General features: G+C 47.2%; 1 protein-coding gene across 5 annotated transcripts in view; it reads right to left on the bottom strand.

Annotated features, from left to right (window-relative positions):
* The window catches only part of tanc2a (tetratricopeptide repeat, ankyrin repeat and coiled-coil containing 2a), a 152371-nt gene that overhangs the window by 18744 nt on the left and 106127 nt on the right, over nucleotides 1-27500 (bottom strand). For 4 of the 5 annotated variants that reach the window (XM_042087836.1, XM_042087835.1, XM_042087838.1 and 1 more), the window contains 9 exons: nucleotides 17038-17189; nucleotides 13799-13991; nucleotides 11998-12285; nucleotides 5083-5208; nucleotides 4535-4570; nucleotides 3059-3340; nucleotides 2683-2807; nucleotides 834-1065; nucleotides 153-322 (listed from right to left, as the gene is read on the bottom strand). In XM_042087836.1, coding sequence (XP_041943770.1) covers nucleotides 153-322; nucleotides 834-1065; nucleotides 2683-2807; nucleotides 3059-3340; nucleotides 4535-4570; nucleotides 5083-5208; nucleotides 11998-12285; nucleotides 13799-13991; nucleotides 17038-17189 — 1604 coding nt within the window. The remainder of the gene's footprint in view (nucleotides 1-152; nucleotides 323-833; nucleotides 1066-2682; nucleotides 2808-3058; nucleotides 3341-4534; nucleotides 4571-5082; nucleotides 5209-11997; nucleotides 12286-13798; nucleotides 13992-17037; nucleotides 17190-27500) is intronic. The other variant, XM_042087837.1, reaches the window with a different exon arrangement.

Below are 27500 nucleotides of genomic sequence, written 5' to 3'. Positions count from 1 at the left end.
TCCTCACAGAGGGCTGGCCACCACTAAGTGTTAGTGGTGCACACACTGCAGACCCATGAGTGATAGTAAAGTACTCATGATTCTTTATGTGTGTGTGTGTACTCTATATGTGTGTGTGTGTGTCCGCCCGTGTGTGTGTGCTTGTTTCTCACCTGCAGAGACGTCCTGACCGTGACCACCAGTTTGAGCCAAGGGGGAAAGCGGTCGATGGTCTTGCACAGAAAGGACACGATGGTGTCGCCGTAATCAGGCTTGTGGAACTCTGCCTCGTTCAGGCCGTCGATCAGAATGACCAGGTCGTCCTCGCACGCGATCTTCCTCTCTGAGGAAGAGACAGACAACACAAGAGTCTGTCAGTCCACTTGCCGCGTCGTCCACCCCTGCCTCCCTGTGACACACTCCAAGGACCCCGTGCAAGACCACAACGTGCTAAACTCAGTTAGCGTTCATGCCAACTCCTCCAATGCCAAAGTCAAAACTGGATTAAGTGGTACAGAAAGACAGCATGGTTCATTCATCGTTATGAATGAACTTTGGCAGAATCAGAAGTTGAGAGAGAACACACTCCGCTTTCACTAGATATGAGGGCCACAGGACCTTGAGTGTCATGTTAACATGTCGGCGTGCTTCCATGTGTCAGCAGTCATTTTCAGATCAGATTCGATTCAGATTGATGGTGTGTGTCTTTCCGAGAGCCTCCGGAAGCTGTTGAGCAGGTGCTTGAGCTGGTGTGTATATGTGTGTGCCGTGTGTGTGTGTGTGTGTGTGTGTGTGTGTGTGTGTGTGTGTGTGTGTGTGTGTGTATGTGTGCCTGCGTGTGTATGTACCCTCACCTCTGTGCAGCACCTCCAGTGGCTCGAGCACTCCTCTCCTGAAGGCGTTGAGCGGGTCCTGGACGCAGGAGCGCAGACTGAGCGTGCTCTGTAGGTGCGGCTCGCGGAGCAGCTGCTCGCGGTAGCACAGGAGCTGCGGCGCGCGGCACAGCAGCGCTGCCACGTTGTGCACAAACTCCGGCACCAGGCACGTGTAGGCGTTATCCGCCTGGCAGTAGTGATACGCCACCACCTGAGGGGGGAGACAGAGAGGCAGGAGAGAAAGAGAGAAAGATTATTTTAGAAGTATCAAAAGTTATTATTATTATTTCAATAGGCAGATACAGTATGATATGACAGTATGTGTGTGTGTGTGTGTGTGTGTGTGTGTGTGTGTTTGAGAGAGTGAGAGGACATTTCACCAATCTGGTACTTCAATACATTGAATCAAACCTCTTCAGCTGTCTATATATTTCCACTTACAATTTGAGTGCATTTGTCTGTGTGAGTAAATGTGTTGTTGACACACTGGGAGGTTATTGGTCATAATGGAGATCCTGGCTTTAAGCTTTCTCTCTGTAAATAAGTTGCAATAAATATATATGTGTGTGTATGTGTGTGTGTGTGTGTGTGAGAGAAAGTGACTGTCTGTGTGTGTGTGTGTGTGTGTGTGTGTGTGTGTGTGTGTGTGTGTGTGTGTGTGTGCGTGTGTGCCTCTGTGGGTTTCAGTGGAAGCTCTAATCTTTGTTATGGGAGCAGTGTTTCATTCAGATGCTATGAATATTTGATCAGTCCTTACAGCAGAGGGGTCGCTGTCATTGTTACTACACCAGAGAGAGAGCAAGAGACCGAGAGAGAGAGAGGGGAGAGGAATAAAGAGAGATAGTGAGAGAAGGCGAGGGACAGAGAGAGAGAGGGATAGAGAGAGATAAATGGGTTAGACGACAATAAGAAAAAACAAATACAACACACAAAGAAAAGAACAGAGCGCAGGGCACACGAGAGTGATAGCAGAGAGAGGAGGGAGAGATGCCAGCAGGCGCCATCTTCTCACATGATGGTGGCTGTGTCGGCAATAGAGCTATTAATGTGTGTTATTAGAGAGAGGAAGCGCTGGGTAGAGAGTGGTGTACACAGAGTAATTAGGACAACAATCAATGGAATCATTTTGTTTTGTGGTGCGGGTAAACACCTATCCATCACTGAGCTGATTGGCTGGGGTGGTTGTTGTGAGAGCAGTCGAGTCATCTGTCAAGCATCTGATTAGTAGATAAGTTTGTTAAAGGGGCTAATAAAGTCATCTATTATAAACAGGACTAGCTGGGCACAGTGCTGTAAAAAGCAGTTTGTAAATGTGATTGGATACAATTATTTGTTGTTGAGGTGGTGTCATCAGTCATGTGTAATGCAGATGGTTGGTTGAAATATTTGTTGTGTATTTGTCAAGAGTGATAAGAGTTGTTTTTTAATAAATAGCGATGATATTGTGAGGGTAATAAAGACATTCATTGTGGATGCAATTGACTTCACCGTCTAAGGTCCATCTGTTATTGGATGTGCAGCAAATTGGTGAGAAGTATTATATTTGAGGGTGGTGCAGCAATCACATATTGAGCTGATCAGTGTCAGAGTCATTTGTATTGCATACGAGTTGGCTGTAGAGGAGAGGAATGGGAATGGGAGGCCAGTCCACTGTGGCTGCGATGTAGTTATCTGCAGTTACCTGAAGGTGGATTTGGGGAGTGAAGTCAGGCCTGTGAGATGTGTGTCCATGTGTGTAAGGGGGTGAAGTATGTTATGAGCCACTACAAGGTGTCTCTTAGATGGATGCTGATTTGTGTGTGTACACATGTGTGTGTACGTGTCGCACCTGTGAAGCTAGTCTTCTGAGCGCTTCCTCTTGGCGTCGTCTCATCTCGGGAGTTCCAGGACAGCTGCCCCCCACTAAAGTACCATGAGCCGACTGGGGCTGACTGAGAGACAAGCCCTCTCCATCTAGAGAGAGAGAGAGAGAGAGAGAGAGAGAGAGAGAGAGAGAGAAAAGTGGAAAAAAGACAAGAGGAGAAGAGCAGAAAGCCAAAAACACATGTTGGAATTATGTGTTTGTAATGGATGGTAACCCACACATATTTCATAAGCATGTCAATTTATTTCAGACTTTATTTTGGAAAGAACATTGTTGTTGACTAGATACAAACACACACAGAAACAGAAACACAAAAACTCACACACACACACACACTTACGCTTTGGTGAGGCATGTGGACTGTCTGACGCAATCTGCCGCATGCGGTTGCCGTGGCAACTGAGTGCCACCAGGCGGGAAATGATGGCGGTTTTGCCGAAGCCCACGTTGCCCATAATCACCACGCCGCGGTTGGCCGTGGGGTTGTTGGCACGGAGACCGGCCTCGACCTCCTGGAAGAGCCAATGGCGGCCCGTGAAGGTGGTGTCGGTGGAGAGACTGGGCACCTCAAAGAGCAGCGGCTTCAGGGCGATGTCCGGTGGCCGGTACGGGGCAAAGCGTACTGTGGCAGGAAGGGGGTACGGTAAGACAGAGGGACCAAAAAGCCTACAAGCACAAACATGCCTAACACGCTTTCCTATAATCAGACTTCCTGAAGAGCCATTCTGGGCACAATACCATTACCAATTAAAAATACTGTGAATACTGAAATATATTAAAGATGCTGATCAAGTCTCATCTGTTACTCACCATGACATTTTACACCTTACTGACTTTAAAACTACTATTCCTTGAGCATCCTGTATGCTGGCATCCTGAGTTATTTTATGTTGCTACAAACTGACCCTATCACAACCCCAAATACTACATTAGTAGGTTGTAGTGTAGGCCTGTCACCAGCAAGGGGAGATGTTTCACCAGCACATCACTGCAGTCTTGATTAGATTCAGCCGGCTTATGCAAGCAAGAGTTTCAGTGTGCAATCTAGTGGCTCAGAGCCTGTCAGATGGCACAGGGTGTGTTCATTAAGCACCCAACACACACCACTGCAGCTGCACATGCCAGGGATTACACACACACCGCAGGGCACAGTTGACAGCGGTGCAAACATCAGAGGTCTGCTAAACACGCTTAAGCAGGTGGGAGTCATTAGGTTTAGCTCTCCAGCACTTCAACAGCTCAGTAAAGCCAGAGATGGCTCAAGGCATGAGTATGGTGTGTGAGTAACTGGGTTGATTAATGTCATAATCATTATTGTCATAATTATCATTACAAGAGTCAGCATCAGCAGCAAAGGCTGCACCAGAAGCACTGCTTTCTTTTTCCTGGTAAGCGAGGTTCCATCAGATGATGGACTAGTTTTATATGCATATGTGTGTGTGTGTCTGTGTGTGTGTGTGTGTGTGTGTGTGTGTGTGTGTGTGTGTGTGTGTGAGTGTGTGTGAGCGTGTGTGTCTGTATGCTGTGTGTGTGATTAGTTGATGCTGGAATCAAAGCCACGGCAGTGGATGTATGGAACTGAAACTATAGGCGAATCTGACATATAGCTTGATGTCAGTTAATAATTTACAATGTGCAGCTATAATGGAGAGAGAGACAGAGAGAGAGAAACAGGCAGGCAGAGAGGGAGAAATAGAAGAGGACTGGGAGACAGAGAAAGAGTAACTGGGATAGAAAGAGAGGCAGATCAAGAGAGAGAAAAGGGGGGGGGCAAGGGAGGGGTTTGAAAAGAAAGTGAGAGAGGAGCACCACTTACATGAGCTCGACTGCCAGGCATGGATGTTAGCAGAAGCTAAGCAACAGGAAAGAGTAGAGAGTGAATGAAGCAGAGAGAAGGAAGGAAGAGAGAGAGAGCCAGAGACACAGAAGTGGAGAGAAAAAAAGAAAAGTGTAAAACAGCAAAGTGCAGAAAAAGTTGAATGAAAGGGGGGGGGGGGGGTTAGATGACAATGGGTTGGAGTGTAAAAGCAGTGAAGAAGATAAGTTCAGAATACACAGAATACACATATATTCCCATATAGAGCAATTCATGACTCAGACAGAGTAACAGACACACACTCAACACTTAAACTCCTCTGTGACTCTGACAGGAGGACATACTGGACAAATGGAGAATTGCTCACAAACACACAATCATAATCTTTCTCTCTCTCTCATAATTTCTCTTTCTCTGTCTTTCTCTCTCTCACACACACGTAACACACACACGTACACACACACGTACACACACACACACACGTACACACACACACACACACACACACACACACACACACACACACACGCGGGCGTGCGCTCACTCACCTCTGAGGTCCTGAGCGGCGCGTGCGGCCCCGGCGCTTTGGCGGGGCATCCGGAGGGAGGTGCGTAAGGGGGCGTGTCTCTGTTCGTCCAGGTAGGCCAGGTCCTCCAGGTGAGCTGAGCTCGTCGCTAGAGACACCACAGACGACACAAATCAGCTCACAGGGCACACTTGTCAAGTCAGGGCACTTTCACCGGCGCCTCTCTATTCTCAGTCACACATACAGAGGAATAACATTTCCTCTCATTCCTGAAGGACTAGTTTATGTACAAGAATATGTACACCATGTTCAGCACCATACAATTACAATATGGCACACTTCGGAGTTGACCTTGAAGGAGGGCTGAAGGACAAAACGTCACCTTTATCAAAAAGAAACACATATGGAGCCAGAGTGTGCGACACTCACAACTCACTGTTTTCACACTACAGTATTCAATGTCACACTTCCATGTACACACTGCAACATATGCAAGTGCAATTACGTCGCAGCACTCTAACGCTATTGGTGAATTCAGTACAAACAGCATGGACCCAGCAGTGAGAATCCGCAGAAATCAACACTGAAACCATGACACAGTAAAGCTCTTCCTATTTGTATCTCAGCAGCATCCTGTCCTTCACACACAGGCGGGTCTGAGATTAACACTGCTCTGAAGAGCTGGAACCAATGGGATCCCTGAAGTACCAGCGCTTCCCACTCTCACACACACCCTCCCCAAAAAACAGACAAACATTCAAAGAGTATTCAACACCAAACAGACCTAATCCACTGCTGCGGAAACACTCACTCCCTCTCCCGACAAACAAATCCCAAGCCTGGGATCCACTTGGTTCTCTCCACTCATCAATTTACAGGCTAAATGTTAGGCCACAACAAAACAATAGTCGTTTCCAGCGAGAGCAACACAGGTCTTTGATATGCAAGGCCTAGCAGCACATCTGACATTGTAAAGACAAATTATGGGGACAGAATTAACCACTGCAGTTAGCTTTGTGACCTTAAATGGCCGGTAATTGTAGTCCAGACCAAACTCTATTTTAAGAAAATGAAAAGGAGCTTTAATTTGAAAATAGTTCCAGCACCACCCAAAAACATTTTATAACTGAAAGGATACTTGTGTGGGAGAGAGAAAGATGGTGCCGAGTTACAAAAACAGGGTAAGAGGAGAGAGAAAGAAGAGTAGGAGAGAGAGAGAGAGAGAGAGAGAGAGAGAGAGAGAGAGAGAGAGAGAGTGAGGACATTGGAGGTTTGTTTGTGAGAATGAGAGACTGGTTGTGGTGTGTGTGTGTGTGTGTGTGGATTTGAGCCGCACTAGTGACAATGGAACAGACAACCTTGCACTCTTGCTGGGGGCAGCCAAAGAGCTTCCTTCCTTCCTCCCAGGAAAGAGGGTGTGTAAGTGTGTGCTTGTGTCTGTGTTTTTTTGCCTGCAAGAACAAGGACGCGAGTGTGTGTGTATGTACTTAAGGCTTGTCTGGGTGTTGTTTTGGAGTGTGCACCTGTTTGTGTTTTGATTGTGTTTTTTATCACTGCTGAGTAGAAACACAAGTGCCAAAGCATTTACTAAACGAGACCCAGCTCGGCACCACTGCAACATTAGGCCCATTGTGCTGAATTAAGATCGGCCTCTGAAGAGTTGAGGCGTATCCCTCGTGGTTGGTTTAAACTAGGCTATGTGAGTAGCGTTGATTTAGGAGGAAAATATGGCTTGACTTTCTTCCATCTTGTGAAAATGTTCACAGAGTTTGTCCAGTGACGCAGTGTCTGACGCAGTTCACACATTCACAACCGCTCCTCTGCAGCAATGCCTTCTATTTTTGTTCACAATATTTTCCATACATTGGAGCATTTATAAAATCAATGTTCTGGGTGACCCCATTTCTTTATAACCCAGCGGGACGCAAAGTTTTAAATTCCCTTTCACAATGATGTAAACTCCATGTTAAGACACCTTCATTCAACTGCAGTTATGTTTGAGAGAAAAGAGAATCTAGTCTTTTGCTACGGCAGGGTAATGCACCTCTCTGCAACTTAATATCCGAACACCTCTACTGATGCTAATGTAAGATGAGCTCTTTACTGCAATATGACAGTGAAACTGCTGGAATATCAAAACAAAATTTCTGGTTTCTCTCTCTCTCTCTCTCTCTCTCTCTCTCTCTCTCTCTCTCTCTCTCTCTCTCCCTCCCTCTCTCCCTCTCTTATTCCCTCTGCATTGCAGGCAGGTTGGCAGTGGCACCTCGCGCAGGTTGGATTTACGACATCTTGCTGCGTCAGGGAGCCACTGGTGTGGGTGTGCTACTTCCCTCACACAGTGTGCTTTTCATACCTCCACGACGGACTCTAGTTTTGTGTTTTCCTGGAATCCCCAATAGCACCTCGCTGAGCCCACAGAGCTTAGCAGCTTGTCTGGAAGCTCCTATGTGGAGTACTGACAGACTTGACAGAGCTCCTTTTTTGAGCCCCACAGCGGAGTGTCTTTACGGAGTCAGTGACTGAGGTCTCTCACAATACCCTGTGCAACGTGCTTGTGCCCCATGGCGGAGCTGCTTCAGGAGGCCCGGTGTTCTATGCTCCGATACCCACAGTGGTGTTCCTAGAGTGAACCCTGAATCAGAGCTCAGCAAAAGCACTGTCTGCACTGATTTGTGATAGTGTCCAGTGATGGAGTTGCATCAGGGGGCCCTAGACCTTCACGGTTGAGCTTACACAGGTGGCCCGACACATTATGGCCCTGCACTACAGACTCATGATGGAGCTCTTCCAGGAGGCCCATAATATAGCTGTGCTTAGGAGAGTAAGGTCTCAGTGATGTAGTTTCTGTGTGACTCCAGGTCTGGGAGTGGAGCCAGAGGTGCAGATGTTCCCCAGCTGATGGCTTTATTGGACAAATGGCCTTCATACACTCAGGTAGGGCTTTCAACATCACTCAGAGACCGCCTGGCAGACTATACACTCACAACGTGGACAGGGATGACGAGTTAGTCTCTGGGTGGGTTTGTGTGTGTGTGTATATCTGTCTGTATGCATACATGCATGATTCCTCATAGAATAAGTAGTAATACCCTGCTAAGTGACTCCATGTAATATAGCACTTACCTAGCATGTGCATCAGTGTTTGTTTCCTATAAACGTGCAAGACCTCACTGGGGTAATGCGTGCTTGGGTATACAGCCTGGGGCAGTATTGCATATGTGAGTGTGAGTGTGTGTGTGTGTGTCAGAAAGTGTGGAGGCTTTTCCTGGTTTTGTCTCTATGCTCAACACATGCAAATTCCACAAATACTGAGCTACAACAAAGAACTGAGATACTCAACTACATGTTTACACCAATAAACAACACAAATACTACACTACACATCATAACCAGAGTTGGCCAACAAAATGCATATAGTGAAAATGCATATAGGAGGATGGAGTGAGTGACAGGATAGGTGATAGTAGGAGGATAAAACAGAGCACTGGGAGAGAAAGATAAAGAGACATGGCGGAAGATAAACAATGAGGAAACGGGGAGAGGAGAGGAGGCACTGAATCTGGGAAGCCAAGTATGTATCTTGGGGAAAAAGCTAGAGGCAAGAAATAACTTCAGTGATGTTGCATGTACATAGCTATGCAAGTATCTCATTGCTTTCACAGAAAGGATTTTTTCTCTCTCTGTCTCTCTCTCTGAGTGAGTGCGTGTGTGTGTAGTGTGCACATTGGCATGACTGTGTGTGTGTGTGTGCAGTAATTGTATGCATGGTCTATGTGTGTGTGTGTGTGTGTGTAAGGGTGCAAGAGAGAGCGACAGAGAGAGAAAGACAGAGAAAAAAGGAAGGCAGCTTTCTTCATTCTACCAGGGTAGGGTTGTGCCTTCTCACACAGCCTAAAATAACTGCCCACACATGGCCACCGCCTCTTTCAAAGACACACACACACAGAGAAAAGAAACACACATACACACACACAGGTCCCAAGTGTACTGGGGAGATTAAGGGGTAGCACTATAAACGTACCCTTCCCATGAAATTACCCCCTGCCCCAAAGTGGTCTCTCTCTCTCTCTCTCTCACACACACACACGCACACACACACGCACGCACACTCCCCAATCAACCAAAAATAAATGAGCCCGAATGGATGCCCCTTTTTGTCACACTATGAGGGGATATAAGGTCAAAGACCATTGAAATGCCATGTGTGCACATATTGTCTTCTGTAAGTGTGTTTTGTTTTTTTCATCTGTTCCTCCTTCCTTCCTCCTTCCTTCCTTCCTTCCTTTCTTCCTCTCTCTTCCACTACGTGTCTGCATTCATGCGTCAGCTAACTCTTTCTCTTTCCATCCATATCCCTTTCAAAAGGCTATGAATCCAAACAGCAGAGCACAGTAGAGGGAGAGACGGGGGGAATAGGGAGGGAGAAGGAAGGAGGTAGAGAGAGGAGGAGGAGGAGAGGGAAAGGGAAGGAGGTAGAGAGAAAGAGAGGCAGAGAGAACAGCAGGAGGAGGAGAGGGATAGAGAGCAGGAGGAGAAGGAGAGACAGGGGGAATAGAAAGGGAGAAGGAAGGAGGTAGAGAGAGCAACAGGAGGAGGAGAGGGATAGAGAGCAGAAGGAGGAGGAGAGGGAGAGTGACAAATAGAATGTGGAGAGGGAGGTGATGCCACAGGATCCTGGGTTGGGCTCTGTGGCATCTTTTGTGTGCTGAACCAAGCTCCCTACTGCCCCAGGCCTCACACTTCATCTCTCTCTCTCTCTCTCTCTCTCTCTCTCTCTCTCTCTCTCTCTCTCTCTCTCTCTCTCTCTCTCTCACCCCTTTCTTTCCCTCTTGTTTCTCTCTCCATTGCCAATTGTGTCATTAAAGGGAATTCCCATCTTCTCTCATGTCTGTATAGTAGACATTTTCTCTTTTTTCTCACTATCTTTTCATGCTCTACCCTTCTCTCTCTCTCTCTCATGTTGTTCTCCATCTCCGTGGGACTCTGATGGTTAATGCCCGAGGCTTTTTAAATCTCAGCTCACACTGAGCCAACTCAATCCTGCCTCTGCCTTTTTCCTCACGATGCCTCAACGCGCACACACACGCACACTCTCTCTCTCTCTCTCTCTCTAATATTCTCTGTAGCTCTTTATTTTGCTGTTGTTTTGTATGTCAAGATGAGAATTCTAATGTGTTGTATGTGTTTAAATGGCATACTGATGTGGCTTAATAAAGGGGTGTTAACTCTCAGATCTCTACCTCTCTCTCTCTTTATCTCTTTCTGCCATTCTCCCTCCACCCTTCACCCAACCTTCCTCTGCGTCTTGCCCAGGAGCGGCGCTGGTAGCTGAGAGTCTGTGATGGTCTTTTCTCTCCCTCCTCCTCCCTCTCCCTCTCCATCACAATTCTGAGGTATGTGTGAAAGAGAGAGAGAGAGCTTTTCTCTTGCCCATTCTTCCCACCGTCACTGTCACTCTTTCTATATTTTCCCTCGTTCACACATCCACACAGTGTCCTGTTCCCACTCTCTCAGCCAGCTCACTTCATGAGAGTTACATTAGCACAACAAAGGCATCTCAGCAACCGACCCAATAACCAATCTGCTGATAAGCTGACAAATGTAACAAATGCTAAATCACACAGCAGGTAAGCTGACTGTTTCATTTAAATTTTGAACACATCATTTGAATTTTGAACACATCTTTTGTGCATGTCTTTGAACCGACTCTCTCTGTGCATTTCTCTTGTCCTCCTCTGCTGTGAAGACTATGAAGCCTGCCCAGACTCCAGCTCTCTTTCTCTCTCTCTCTCTCTCTCTCACACACACACACACACACACACACACACACACACACACACACACACACACACACACACACACACACACACACAGGGTTGTGTTGTCGGGGACGTTACAGAGGATCCGCGGCTCACCACCCAACACACACACCCCTCCACTGTCTGCTGATGGGAACCACGTGTGTGTGTTTTAAGGTCCCTCTGAGCCCTTACTGTAGGCACTCTGGAAGAGCTCCCCTTATACTGTGCAAGAGTCAAGAGCCCCGTAAATGATGGTAAACGACCACAGCTTTCACGCAGACAAGTCTCTATAAAAACCACACACATATACGCACACCACATGACCACAGAGAAGACACAGGGGCGGAGAGAAAGTCGATGAGATACTTAAGTCTGGGTCCTAGGTCATGAGTGTGAAGGGACGAGACAAGCTAATAAAACAAATAATAATAATCATTTCAGAATGCATATGCTGCTGATTAGATTTAATAAACCCATAAAAATAGATTTAAGGTGAGATTTTTGGAGTTGGCAGCAGCTGGAGATTTCAGTCTACCTCCTGCCAGGAAAGTTGGAATAGATTGTATTTACTGTACAGTTGTACTAACCAAAACACGGTGGCTGTACCGGCTGTAAGCTGAACCAGCATTATGATATCACTTCAGCAAAACCTTTTTAAAACTGCTTTTTACAGCTTTTGTGGGGGAGTCAACTAGAGAGAACTGCTCAGTGTGTGAATCATAGTTTTCCAGTGAGCAGCTCTGTGGTGACTGTAGTCAATCTGATATGTTGTGGGTGCTGGTGGTGAAGTCAACTCTGGTTCCAGCTCTGGTTCCAACACACAACCTAGCGCAAGACCTAACAAAAGAAGCTAACGGTACATTTAGCTATAGCTCTCCCACTGAAGCCAGCATTACAGCTAGCTGTAGAGTTGATCTTGGTTATAGAGTGGAGGAGAAGTCAACTCTGGTGTGAACACACAACCTAGCGTAAGACCTACCAAAAGAAGCTAACCGTACATTTAGCTATGGCTCTGCCACTGAGGCCAGCATTAGAGCTAGCATTGGAGCTAATGTTGGTGCTAGTAGTGTGGTTAGTACAGTAGTGAAGTTAGCATCAGTGAGCTAATGAGGATGGTGGTTGGAGCCGGCACTCACCTGCCACGGAGTTGGGGCGGGGCATGAGGTAGAGGGGGATGGAATGGGCGGAGTGCGAGGAGGCGTGGTCCAGGCTGCGCTCGGGGATCTTGTTCAGGCTGTACGTGGAGGCGGCCATGTTCTCGTCCACGCGGTAGAGGAACGAGTCGCCGCCCAGGCCCATGCCCATGCCCATGGCCATGCCCGCGCCAGACGACTTCTGCGTCTGCCACAGCTTCAGGCTGCCGCGGCCGCCGTCGCCGTGCTTACCGCCCCGCTCGGCGTTCTCCGAGTAGCTTGTTAGAGTGGCTGCACACAGGAGCCAGATGGGAGGAGAGGAAGAGAGAGAGAGAGAGAGAGAGAGATGGAGGGATGGAGGAGAGTTAGTGAAGAGTGGTGTACGGCAGAACACACTTTATTATTTATAAAAGGCTGATGAAACAGAAAACAGAGCAGAAGAGAAGAGGGAAAAAGCATGGAATGGAACAAATTGCTCGCTGCTTTTTGCATTAGACCCCTTAAACCCCCATACTGGTCCAGACTGTACATAAACACCCTCCAGGAGTACTGAAAGGCCCCTGTTCTTATGGTTAGGTTAGAAGAGGAACACTGTGGACGTTAAAGTGAAAGCTGCAGTGAGGGCCTGCTGGTGGCCATCTCCAGGTGTGTGTTCGTCACACACCGTGAACTCCAGTGAGCTGTACACATAGTGATGTGCGCTGAGTCAGTCTGTGCTCTGTGCTCTGCGCTGGCGGGGAAACTCATCTCCCAGCTCATCTCAGCAGTAGCAGCTTCTGAGGAGGAGGTTGTGAAGACGTGTAGGTGTGTGTGTGTGTGTGTGTGTTAGAGAGGAACTGCAGAGGTGTGTGTGTGTGTGTGTGTGTGTGTGTGTGTGTGTGTGTGTGTGTGTGTGTGTGTGTGTGTATGTGCTGCGGCTGCTGCTGCTGAGAGGGCGAAGGAGTGTGTTTGTGTGTATGTGTTAATGCCACTGGGGAAGTGTGTGTGTGTGTGTGTGTTTTCCCCTCTGGGGAAATGAGTCCGCCGACTTGTTTTAGCACCTTTTAATAACCTGTGGAAATGACTCGAGCGCAGGTGAACTGAGACTCTTTACGAAACTGATCAAACTCACACACACAACTACACACTAAAAGCAACACACAACTACAGACCCACAGAACTACACACACACACACTGATACACACCTATAGAAACACGCCATCACACCCACAGTAACACACAATATATATATAGAATCCAACAGCTCATAAGGTAAGGCAGTGATATTATACGACAATACACTCGAATCCCAGAGAGCTTGAGGTGTGTGTGTGTGTTCAAGCATGTTTTGGAGTGCGTGTGTGTAGTAAGAACACACAGACACATGCCCAAGAATGTGTGTGAGTGTGTTGGCCACACAAACAAACATCAAGTCTGTGCACAGTTTGTATCCACAACACTATAAACATCTAACAATGGTGTTTATACTGGATGAACAACTGTGTTCCATCCTTATCTAAGAAAAGCAAATATTACGGCATTGGAATTAAATGTGTGAAATGTGTTTCTCTGCTGGATGTGTTCCAGCATGAATGTACTGCTAGTGTGTGTGTGTGTGTGTGTGTGTGTGTGTGTGTGTGTGTAAAAATTTTGTAAGTATTTAAGTTCAGCTCTACAGTGCACATCAGCATGTGTGTGTATGTGTGACTGTATGTATGTGTGTGTGAGTCTGTGTGTGTCTCACCGATGATTCCACTGACCCTGCACTCTAATATGCATGCCAATGTCAGAGTGAGTGTGTGTGTGTGTGTGTGTGTGTCTCACCGATGATGCCGCTGTCCCTGCTCTCCAGGGTGGAGGTGGGGCTGGTGATGGAGCCGTAGGCACTGCAGTCTCTGTTCCCAGGGTGCACTGGGGGCCCGGGGGGCAGCGTGGAGCATGGGCTACCAGCAGGTGGCGACGCTGTGCTGCTGGCCAGACTGGAGCACGGACTGATCCTTTGGGTCACCAGCATACCCTGTGTGTGTGTGTGTGTGTGTGTGAGAGAGACAGAATATAGAGTGTTTGAAAGAGGAGAGAAACAAAGTATTTACATCAATCAACAGTGAGTGCACCTTGTATTGGTGTATATGTGTGTATTGGTGTATATATGTGTGTGTGTGTGTGTGTGTGTGTGTGTGTGTGTGTGTGTGCGCGTGTGTGTGTGTGTGTGTGTGTGCATGTGTGTGTGTGTGTGTGTATGTGTGTGTGTGTGCGTGCATGTGTGTGTACATATAACCATACACATCAGTATCACATCACGCTACGTCCGCTCTCACCCACTGTGGTCCTCTGACGAGCGTCTGCTGTGTTGATATCCATTAACGCTAAGAGGTCAGACAAGACTCTTTTCTTCAGTGATTCCTCGTTAGTAGAATGAGTTACTTAATGTTCTATTTTCTTGTGATAGTTTTGGGACTTTTAATAAAATGTTCAAAGACTCATCTCTTCAACTTGCACTACTTTAATGATTTCTCTTTGTAGGTTTCATTCCTGATATTTGATGCTATTATAATTATCAATATTGTTGTTTTGATTACTATTATTATGCTTAATGTAGGCATTTCCATTTTTTTTAAAACTATAATTTTTAACTAATAACAAAGTGTTTACAGTATATACTGTAAGGTGTTTTGGACTAAAATGTCTTGACAAATACCATAAACACAAACATAAACATCATGACAGACTGAAATACGTTCATACTTTCCCTTACACCACGCATGAACGCACACACACACACGCACGCACACACACTATAATTTCTAAAACTTTGTGTGTCTGTGGTGAAATTCAAAACACTCACATATTTGCATAGACCCTCGTTAAAAAAATACTTTGCATTCCAATGGTGAACAAGGGTACACACTCAGAAGATTAGACTGCTCAAAAGAACACACACTTTTTACACAGAAACACACTTCCCCACACAGTGTTTGAAGGCAAGTGTTTTATTTAGTGTAATGTATCAATGTGTTTGGACTTGTGTAGATTAATGTTACAACTGCAAAAAACGAGGAGTGTGTTTTCGGGTGTGTGTTTGAAAGCTGACTGTATGAATTTGAGGTTGAATAGCAGATTCCCTTTCTGTGCTTCAATGACTTTGTGCAGAGAGCCAGAAGGAGCAACATGATTGGACTGCACTGTACTATACTGCTCAGTGCCCACTCTGTTCTTCTACAGGAGGGACACTAATGAAATTACATACATGACCCCCTCCTCTCACTCTCTCTCTCCTACACACACACACACACACACACACACACACACACACACACACACAGTCTCTCTGATAAAAAAATCTGCTGACACAGCTTTCTCAGCTCTCCCAGGAAATAATCCCTTTTTACGAGTTTTGATGACTGAGGCCTTTTTTCCCCACATTGTGACTGGATATTACGTAATGTAATAAATTGTAATTATTTTAATACAACATAAATAAGGGCACTGTTAGCTGTGTGGTTAAACGACGGAGAAGGGGTATGGGTCTGTGTGAAGGTGTATGAGAAGGACTGTGTGCAAGAGGGACAGTGTATTTCTGTATGTACTATGTGTTTGTGAAAGATTATGTCTGTAAGACTGAAAAGTGTCTGTATATGCCTGAGTGTGTGTGTGTCAGAGGATGCATCTGTGAGTATATATATATGTGTGTGTGTGTGTGTGTGTGTGTGTGTGTGTGTGTGTGTGTGTGTGTGTGTGTGAGTGTGTGAGTGAGTGAGTGAGTGAGTGAGTGAGTGATCGAGTGAGTGAGAGAGAGAGCTGAAGCGTGGTGGGGGGTTTTAAGGATTTCTGCACACTCCCTCTGGTTCATCGACCAAAATCTCTGGCTCTTTACCAGATCACTTAACCACAGAGCAGGCTGCCCTGCAGCATTAAATCTGTTTCCAGATGGGGCCAAGCGAGACCAAAGGACAGCAGGTTCTGGTCTGGATGTGGACTGATACTGGACCGGGTTCCCCCAGAACCAGAACAAACAGGAGGTCACCGAGTTCAGGGAGTGTGTGTGTGTATGTGTGTGTGTGTGTGTGTGTGTGTGTGTGCATGTGCATGTGTCTGAACACAGTCAGCTCTGACTGACATTGATTGCGTATGAGGGTTGGTTCACTGTGCGGTTTAGGACTAAAATTATGGAGAACTGTGATAATCCTAAAGGACATGCACACACACACACACATGCACACGTTAGTAGTGATAGCCAAGTGGCTGTCTAGGTCATGGGGTAATGAAAGCTTGGCATCTTGGGATCGTAGCTAATACCCAAAGACAACACACACACACACACACACACAGGCTTGCGTGGGAGCAGCAGGAATGGAGTGTGTTCTATAAAAGCCAGCTCTCTCTTTGCGGCTGGCCAGTCTGGCTGCCAGAGAGGCGGCACATAGCTCTGGCTAGGCGTAGTTACAAGGCACAGCAACCTACACAACTGCAGCTGTGTGTGTGTGTGTATGTGTGTGTGTGTGTGTGTGTGTGTGTGTGTGTGTGTGTGTGTGTGTGTGTGAACATCAGGATAAGAAAACCTACAGAGCAAAGGATCAGTTATGTGGTAAAGTCTGTGTATGTGTGTGTGTGTGTGTTGGCCAGCTGTGTCACGGGGGAGGTTAAAGAGACAGTAAATGAGAGCATGAAAAAGAAAAGAACTAGAACTAGAAGAAAAATGACAACAGTCTGAGCACAGAGTTAGGACAACCATGACCCTCACACAACAGTTCCACACTTGGTACGCCAACACTCCTTTCTCTGTGAGAATAGATTGTGACATGCCTCACCCTTCACACACACTCACACACACACACACAGCAATGGTCATCTTCCAGAAAGATTTGCCTTCTAGTGTCACAGTCAGACCCATATGTGTGTGTGTGTGTGTGTGAAATGTATGTGTGTGTATGTGTGTGTGTGTGTGAAATGTATGTGTGTGTATGTGTGTGTGTGTGTGAAATGTATGTGTGTGCATGTGTGTGTGTGTGTGTGTGTGTGTGTGTGTGTGTGTGTGTGTGGGTCGTGTATGTGTCTGTATGTACCTGGCTGTCGTCTGGCTCCTCCATACTGTACTGTGGCCCTGGGGGCCCCTCGTTGACTTTGTCTCCCAGCAGGAAGCCGAGGCGTGTCATCAGGGTGTTAGCGGCCTCGTCCACCGAGGGAGGGGGGCCAAGCTCCGGATGTTGACCCTCACCTGGGAGAGTGAGAGAGAGAGAGAGATGGAAAGAGAGACAGTTACAGATAAGTGACTTTAAGGTACTTTTAGATGTTTGGTCGAAAATGAGTGAGCAATCTGTACAGCAGATACAAAAGCTTGCAAAAGTTAGCACACACCACCAACAGCCGGGCTGGCAAAGAAAAATGCTGGCTAACGTGCTAGCTGGAGTCTTCTGGCGATACAGTACACTGGCACCAGAGAACTACATGGCACATACTGTAGCCTGGACATCTAGTGGGAATGGCAGGTGTGTTTATTTGTCCTTCATACACACCATCAAAAGGAATCAGAAGGTGATATCCTCAATGTTTTGTCCAACTATTTTGATGAGTTGGTGAATTTATTTCACGCAGAAACAAGGTACAAAGCAACCACAGCCATGGCCACTCCCCTTCAGGGGCCAAAACCATAGTTGCTAACTAAGTTACAATTCCCATTGCCAACCAATTAAGTTGCTAACAGGTTAGCAACTATGGTTTTGGGAAATGCACCCCAGGACAAGGACTAAACTGCCATGAGCTCACATCAAAGGTGCAAACACTGCAGTGTGTATTGGATGGAAGCTCATTATGAAGGAAGGTAATATGCTGACTGCAAAAACAAAATGGACGTCATTTTGCTCCTAAACATTTGAGTTTGTTACCATCCATAAATAAACCAGGCTCTTACACCAAACCATACCTTTAGGGACATCATGACGATTTGAGCAAAAATCTGTGAAAAAAGCCATAATCCTAAATCCTGGTAATGTTAAGGTAGCAGAAGCAACTTAGCACATTAAACTACACTCCACGCAAACACATCCACACACACCCACCCCAACACACACACACACAAATTCCTAATATCAAACCCACAAGATTCCCATGAGGCCCAATGCCCCACTGTAAACTGTAAAACCATTATCCCATGCAGTGAGATGCCAGATCACTCTTCAAAGGAAGGTGTGTGTGTGTGTGTGTGTGTGTGTACATACGGTCTCAAAACAGAAAAAAACCCTCACAGAGAGGTGAGTCTTCAAAAGAGAGCTTAGCTGGATAATCCAACTCTCTCCTCTCTCTTACACTCTCTCTCTTTCTCTCTCTCCCTTTCTTCCTTTCTCTCTCTCTCTCTCTCTCTCTCTCTCTCTCTCTCTCCCCATCTCTCTCTCTCTGCTCTCCCAGGTCTGGCTGTCACTCACTCTGTGTGCGCTGAAATGGATCAGGCTTCCACTGACAGGAATCCATCCTGAGAGACTTTTGAGGATCTCTTTCTCTCTCTGTCTGTCTCTCTCTCTCACACACACACACACACACACACACACACACACACACACACACACCCCTCCTATCATCAGGCCTGTCTGTTTACCTTAACACACACACGCACACATCCACACAGCGGAATGTCTCGGCAGTGTCAAAACAAGAGCTCTGATGTTACTGGGTGGTTGATCTCCTGCCCCGTCTCCACTGTGATGGCTTTGCCTGTGAGAACAGAGCTGACGGTTTTGAATACATTACACAACATGTGTTCATTTGGGACAACAGCACACAACAACAGGAAGAAGAATGTGTGTGTGAGTGCATGTGTCAAGTGTCATGTGTTCTGACTGCTTGAGTTTGTATTTGTTTATGTGTGTGTGTGTGTGTGTGCGTGTGCGTGCGTGTGTCTGTGCATGTGTGTGTGTGAATGTGTGCATGAGTGTGTGTGTGAATGTGTGCATGAGTGTGTGTGAATGTGTGCATGAGTGTGTGTGAATGTGTGCATGAGTGTGTGTGAATGTGTGCATGAGTGTGTGTGAATGTGTGCATGTGTGTGTGTGAATGTGTGCATGAGTGTGTGTGAATGTGTGCATGTGTGTGTGTGAATGTGTGCATGTGTGTGTGTGAATGTGTGCATGTGTGTGTGTCCTCTTTCCCATGGCCACATGTGCTTAGCATCCTGATGACCCAGTGCCACATTCCCAAGTGCACAGGAGAAAGGATGCAACATCAAACGTGTAAGCCAACCCCCCCCCCCCCCCCCCCCTCACAGACAGACAGGTGATTTGACCAATACAGGGAAGGTGGCTGTGAGGAGACAACCAATGAGAGTTTCGCATTTGCAGCCCCATCTGTGTAACCCATCAAAGCCATGCACAGACTGGAGAACTGGAGCCAAATCTCATACCAGAGTAAAAATAGACCAGTATCAGTCAAACCACAAAAGAGATTGCATTCACACACATATATATATATACATACATATACTGCAATTTTCCTTCTGGAACACAAGGTGGTTAGGCCCATGTGATGCATTAAAGCAGGAATGCCTAAAGTTACATGCAGACATTTTTTTGAATGGATCAACTCAGTGTATAATACCAAAAATATGAAAAGATGACATTAAGAAAAACCCAGTGAAGAAAAACCTCCCTTGCTCCCTTGAGTATGCAGGCATCCAAAAACATATGGCCAACCTACAGACAGAAAGACACACATGCAAGCAAGCGCACACACACACACACAGAGTTTGAGATGGCTGATTAGTCACGTGGCCCTTGGTTGAAGAGAGAGCAACTGCATCAGAGAGGAGACCCGATGCTCATTATCTGACAACTGATTGTGCAGCGGCACAGCAGGGGTCCGTGTGTATGTGTGTGTGTTTGAGAGCTAGCTTAGTCTTGTGTGTGTATGTGGGTGCGTTTGTTTGATGTGCTGTGCGTGAATTTGATGAATGTTTGTCCTGCTTAGGTCACAGCTTATTAATACATGTGGATCAAGATTAAAGCATCTATCTATTTTTAATCCACATTAATGTCAATTTGCTAGCGCATATTGTGTGTGTGTGTGTGTGTGTGCGCACGTGTGTCTCTGTGCATTTTCATTAGTCTCCCTGCTGTTAAGTACGCATGGAGCTCCTTCTGTTTCTGTGTCCATCACTGAAGCACAGAGAAGGAATCTGCAAAAGCACACACAGCTTTCAACACACACTCCCACTGACATTCACATTTTACACTACAATACACACTCAGCTCACACCCTATGCATACAAGGTAACAGGAAGCCTCAGTAAGCAAACTGCCAATTCTGCAGAATTAGAAGAGATCTCATTAACTAGTGCCAGGGTTTCAGAATGGAGTTAGTGTAAGCGCAAGAGATAACATGACCCATTTACACTTAGATTAGCCGTTTAGCAGACACTTTCATCCAAAAGGACAGGCTATTCATTTTCACTGGGACTTGTTTCGTATCAAACTTATCATCAGGGTGTCGTAGCGCTACACTCTAAGCAGGTGAGCTACAGGAATGCATGTTGTTAGCAAGTCCAAACTTATCATCATCATCATCATCATCATTATCACCAACACGCCCTGCTGAGAACAGCACAGTCGTACAGCTCAGAAGGACAAAGATCCAGACTCGTGTTTATGTTTGGGACCTGCTGTGGTGGCCGTACTAAACAAGAGCAGCGAGTGGACAGCCAGACGGCCTGAAGGTCGTGCCCGGGGTTTGGGCAGCGTGTGCGGACGGCATATGGATGGACGACTCCTGACTGCCTCCACTCCACTCTGGGGTTTGGGCCCAGTGTGTTGGGCTGCTATTTTTGGTGTCTGCGATTGTGGCTTCTCTCAGTCCCAAAATACAACAGCAGCTGCACAAAACACAAAGTCTGACAGACGGGCCGACTACAGAGCGGAGTTGGGTTGGGACTGTGTTAATTAGTGGCTCTGCTGACCGGCCTGTGCTACGCTGGGGAAAGATAAAGCCTGTTGTTTCTGGGCTAGGCTGGACTGGGCTGGGCTGGAGCGGAGGACGCATGAGTAAGCTGATCTCGCCTCAGGAGCCCCAACTTTCAGTCATCCGCCACAGAGGCAGCAGACAGAGACAGTCGACTGGGAAAACACACGTCATGGGCTCTGACAGGAGGATATACACACAAACCACATACACACACACATACACACACACACACACACACACACACAGAGGAAAAGAAAGCAGGTAAAGCATACAAACACTCATGGTAAAACACACAGACACAAACCACACACACCTCTACTCAAACTGTGTGTGACAAACACACACACGCACATACACACACACACGCACGCACCCTTTATTCAGGAACACACATGCATATAAACACATTTGCACACTCCGCTCTCACTGTGTTTCAGACAGTGGATAATGATGCAGATGGTTGTCATAGCAACTATCTGTGGGCTGAGGAATGTGCTGCCTGCGTGCAATCTTCTCTCTTATTTCTCTTCCTTATCCTTCCTTTCTTTCTTTCTCTCCTCCTTTCTCTCCTCCTTTCTCTCCTCCTTTCTCCCTCACGGTCTGTTCCTGTCATTCTCCCTGTGTTCTTTCCACCCGATACCACTAAATCACTTTTAAAAGCCTGTTTGAGCTCTTTTTCACGCTTTCCTCGCTTTCCTTAACCCCCTTTTCTCTCCCTCTCTCCTTCTCTCTCTCACTCTCCCTTTATCCTTTCCCCTCTCTACCTCTCTTAATCACTTTCTGAGCCCTCTCTAAACCCCACTCTCTCTCCTTCTGTCTCTCTCTTTCTCTCCCTCCTCTGTCTCTCTCTGGCGTGTGTGACAGTGTATAATTACCCTCAGATCCCACTAATAGCAACAGCAGCAGCCGCACCAGGATGGGGATCTGATGGTGGAAAAAGCCCTCAAACTGTCGACTTGGACTTTTCCAGCCCACAGTCGCACAGCACAGCAGAGCAGAGCAGAGCAGAGCATAGCCCCTGGGCTGGCCGTCACATCTCTGACCCCCCGGTCAACCATGGACCGGTTCCTGGACGGTCAAACTGTGCGTGTGTGTGTGTGTGTTTGTGTGTCTGTCTGTGTGTATGTGTGTGTGTGTGTGTGTGTGTGTGCGTGTGTGGATGATACAGTGAGAGCCAACACGCTGTGTGCAGAACAGCAAGCATGCCGAAGGGATGAGAGATGTTGGAATGAACATACACAAACACACACACACACACACACACACACACACACACACTATCCAAGCCACAATCACACTCACATATGCAGAAAATCTTGAGATTACATCAGCACATGCTGTAGACAGTGTCGCATAATACTTCTGACTGGCTTTAAATTGGGACTGAGGGACTACTCAATACACACACACACACACACACACACACACACACACACACACACCCTCTGGGACAGCAATTAAAGCACTGGCCAACAAACAGGTCAGACAGACCACAGGGGGCTGGAGACCAGTGTGTGTGTTTGTGTGGTTTTGGGGGGTGGGGGGCTAAAAGGGCAGTGTGTATGGCTAACAAAGACAGTGTGAAGGGGAGAGAGACAGAACAAAACTGACTGATTTATGACCCAACAGGTTATCCCTGTTTGAACAACCCTGCCTCCCTCTGATTCCAGCCAATCAAAACGTTCATAAAATACCACCACTAACCAACACACACACACACACACACTTATATGCAGAAACATAACTACTGGATAAGAGGTCATAAATCCAAAGCACAGAGAGTTGTATGAGTAGAACAGGCTAGCTAACACACAAACACAGACACACACAGAAACACACAGTTCTCAAGTGTCAGCCAATCAAAACATCCGAGACGATGTATGGTTGTCTCCAAGGCACAGATGTTAAAATCATGTACAGTAGTCTTCCATAAACTCCCACAGGGTGTGTGTGTGTGTGTGTGTGTGTGTGTGGGTATGTGTGTGTGAGTGTGCCCTGACTTCTCCATCCCTTTTAACCTTTTTACACTGACTAAATAAAGACAACATTTTTCCAAGATGCTCCAGTAATTCAACAACTCCCGGCTTCTTGTGATTGTTTACAAGACCCAGAACTGAAAAAAAAAACAAGAAAAACAAACAACAACAAAAAACAAGGCCAAACAACAACAACCGCTATCACCACAACAGCAGCATCAGGGGGTTAAAACCTTGGCATGACTCACGTGGTGATCTTCCCAACCCAGAGCAGCTGGGGTTAAACAAGCACCAGGCAGAAGCATTGGGGAACACATGTGGAAAGCAACACCAAGAGTGCACTGCAGGAATACACTGAGGGGGAGATGGAGAGATAAAGGGAGAAAGGAAGAGAGGGAGCGAGAGAGAGGGAGAGAGAGAGAGAGAGAGGGACAAAGAGAGAGAGGGAGAAAGAGAGAGAGGGAGAAAGGGAGAGATGGAGAAAGGGAGAGTGTGAAGGAGAGAGATGCTCCAGTCTCCCAGTTAAACTGGGGTAATGACACACTACCCCTCAGAGGGAAAAAACACGAATAAAAGAAAAAAAGAAAGAAGTTGCTTACATGGCAGATAATCTGACACCAGGCTTAGGGGACTTGGAGCTGAGAAAGAGGGGGAATGGAGAGAGAGAGAGAGAGAGAGAGAGAGAGAGAGAGAGAGAGAGACAGAGAGAGGGAGTGAAATAGAAAGGGAAAAAGAAAGGGACAGAGACACATAGAAAGAAAGGGAAATAAAGGACAAGAAAAAAAGAGCAAAAAAGATAGCAAGCAAGAGGGAAAAAAGAAGAGGGTGAGGACAGTGGAGAGGACGAGAGACAAGGACACTTGGCTTTTTAAAATACCTTCGTCGGCAGGCACATCTGTCCATGATGAATTTAGTGCCAAGGAACATCAACACTTCATCACACAAACACATAGAATGCTGCAGTCATCTGGATCTTGACCAGTCATTTTTATGCAGAAGCATGGGAAAGCAGGAAAGTATGATCTCTCATTCTTCTTTCATTTCATCTATCTCTATAGTCCCTCTATCGTGTGTGTGTGTGTGTATGTGTGTGTGTGTGTGTGTGTGTGTGTGTGTGTGTGTGTGTGTGTGCTGTAGCAATTACAGAACTTCATGTTTGTGAATCACAGATAATCAAAACACCCCTTCTTTTCTTTCTGAAATGTTCTAAGATCTTTCCAGAACTCCGGCCATCTGCTGAAACGACTGATTTTCAGGAAGAGAGACAAAGAAAGAGAAAAAAGGGAAAGGGGGATGAGAAGGAAGTGGAGAGAAGAGGAGGAAGGAAAAGACAAAGAGAAACAGAGAAAGCAGACTATGTTTGTGTGTTTAAGAGATGGAGGACTAGAAAAACTGTGTGCGAGGTGGGGGAGAAGAGAAAGTAAGTGTGTGTGTGTGTGTGTGTGTGTGTGAGGGAAAGAGAGAGAGAAATATAGTGTGTGAGAGTGAGAAAGAGCACTACACAGAGATAGAGATCAGTGGTAGAGATCAGGTCTCAAGGCGGGTGGACTCAATTACAAAAGGGCCTGAGAGCTCTAGGCCTGAAAATCACACACACACACACACACACACACACACACACACACTCATATACACACACACACACGCTCATACATACATACACACACACACACACACACACACACACTCATACACATACACGCACACGCTCATACATACACACACACATACACATACACACACACACACACACACACACACACACACACACACACACACACACACACACAGACTGAAAATAGTGTCCCCAAGCTGGATTGAGTTAGCAGAGAGGAGGGGAGACTGGGCTTGGCTGAGCAACTCTATGATGAGAGGGTGGCTGTCTGAAAGAGAGGGAAAGAGAGAGAAAGAGAGAGAGAGAGAGAGAACGAGAGAGAGAGAGAGAGATAAAGAGAGAGAGGGGGGGGCATAGAGTGGTGGGGGTTAAAGTCAGAGAAATATGGAGAGAATGTGAGAGAAAGAGAGAAGGGAAATTAGAGAGACAACAGTAGAGGTGGACAGAAATAGTGAAGGACAAAGAGAGACTTCGAGAGAGAGAAAGAGAGTGGGAGAAGAAGAGAGAGCCAGGCTGGTGACTCTCTATGTGGCCAAGGAGAAAAAATAAATACAGCGCTTGCACGAACTGCACGCCACTCCAGAAACACACACACACACACACACACACACACACACACACACACACACACACGACACACACACACACACAGCCGACTCGCTCAGAGCATTCCCCTGGAACCAGTGTGCCAGTGGTGATACGGATGGATGGGTTTCAATGCATCGACAGGCTCCTGCAGAAATATAACTCAAGACCACCACTCTGATGCTCTGAGAGTAAAAACGAAAACCTCTTTGCCAAACCAATCAAACTGGCTTCCGACCCAGTGCAGTACTTCTCCATTGCAGACTCTATGCTCCGAGCATTTCATACTCTGTAATGAGCTTCACGAATAAGCATGGCACCTAGGTGAGTTATGTCCCTATTCTACAGTGCACAGAGCACACCTCAATAATGATGCACTCTTTGTGTGCAGGGATGCCTCAGCAACAGGTAAGGGCTTCCTCGGCTGTCTCGGCCTGTTCCTGTCTTGGGCACTGCTATCTGCTGTCCCCACGTGCACTGTGCTCGACGGTCAGAAGACAGAAACATCCTCCACACGCACACTGGCATTATGCGCGGGACAATGGGGAGTCGTTGTCAGCAGAATGGGCCAAGACAAAGGACGCCAACACACAGGCTGCCGACGGAGAAATGTCTGTCCACAGAGCACAGTTGGGAAACAAACAAAAGCTCGGAGAACTTCCCCTCTCACGCCACACACAAACACACGCGCTCACGCACACTCACATACACACACACAGACACACACACACACAAACACACACACATACACACAAACATGCATCGGAGGGAACACAACACATATTCACTCTCAAAAGTCAGAAGTGTGAGAAAGATTGATAGACAGATGGTGTCAAAAGACTGACAGATAGATGGATTTTGACAGAGTTAATGACAGTGTCCATGAGACAAAGGGAAAAGCGGAAAAGGGAAATGTTTTCAGTATTGCGGAGCCAGAGCCTGAACGACTCACAGACATCCCACTAAAGACAGACAGTATCTCCAACCTGACAGGAACACAGTCTACAGCAATGACAGACTGACAGAAAACCCCAAGACCAAGAAAATGCAACAAAATTAAGAGAGCAACAGGAAACTTTGATACAGTCAGTCAGACAGATAGATAGCCAGACAGACAAACAAACCCTGTTTGAACAGACAGATGGTATCTGAAGGGCAGAGAGAGACTCAAAGGGAAGCCAGCAGACCCAGATGTGTTGACACACACACACACACACACACACACGCATGCACACATGATGTCATCCTGTGAATCCTCACTCTTCTATTTGGGACATTTATGAGCGCCAGATCATTTCATCATCTCTCTTTCCTCCTACATACATATCCCCCCAGGTCCTCCAGCTCTGGAAGAGGCTCTATCCTTCCTTTCTTCTTTTTCTCACTTTCTTTTTCTTTGCCATCCATCCATCCATCTAGGCATCCACCCACCCTCACCTTCTGCCTCGGACTCTTCCGCCTCTGACTCTTCTGTTGTTTCTTCCTCCTCTCCTTCCTCCTCCTCCTCCTCCTCATTGTTATCACTATCACCATTGTCATCATCGTTGTCAGAGCCATTATCCTCATCCTCCTCATGCACTTCATCCTCATCCTCTACCACCCCTCCTTTAGTGCCCCCTCCTCCGGCTCCAGCCCCCGGTGCAACTGTGGGGGTGAGTGGGCAGTTGCTCCAGCTGGAGGGATGTTCGGCCATGGGTGCTGGACACCCCTCTCTGCCCCTTCCCGCTCCTACTCCACTGCCCCCACCACCACCGCCGCCGCCGCTGCTGCTACAGGCCCGCGAGGCGCAGCACAGCTGGGCCAGCCACTGCCGGAAGAGCCAGGAAGTGCTTCCGGGTCGCGGGGTCACGTCGGCGCGCCGCGCTCTCGAGCGCTCGTACGGCCGCGTCCGCCAGCGCCGCAGCCAGCGGTTGCGCGTGCCGGCGTACGCCCGCCGCACCGACGCCGCGAGGTCCATCGCCCCGGCGATGGGCCTGCGGTCTATGAGCTCCGAGGTACTGATGGTGACGGTGGTAGCGGCAAAATCCACCTGGGCTGGTCCACTTCAGCCCCGACTGGCCTCCTTTGGCCCAATTGGCCCTTTTTAAGCCCAGTTCAGTCCAGTCTGGCTGGCAAGGGAGAGGAGTATGGTCCCATGTGTTCTCGGTGGCGGGCTGGTGTAAAGTGAGCCTTGGAGCTCACTGTGTGGCTGAACTCGTCTCTCTCTCTCCCTCTCTTTTCCACTCCCCACAGAAGCACATGGAGGAGGGCAGACCCAGAGAGGGCCAGAGGAGGGGGGATGGTGTGCAGAAGGAATGGAGAGAGAGAGAGAGAGAAAGAGGGAGGGAGAAAAAGAAAGAGGGGGAGAGATAGACAAACACAGGGAGTTGAACGAAGGGGAAAAAGTAAAAAAGAAAGAGAAGTGTGT

This window comes from Alosa sapidissima, chromosome 3 (genome assembly GCF_018492685.1).
Source record: "Alosa sapidissima isolate fAloSap1 chromosome 3, fAloSap1.pri, whole genome shotgun sequence".
In the NCBI taxonomy this organism is placed as follows: Eukaryota; Metazoa; Chordata; class Actinopteri; order Clupeiformes; family Clupeidae; genus Alosa; species Alosa sapidissima.
This window is presented reverse-complemented; position numbering and strand designations above follow the sequence as displayed.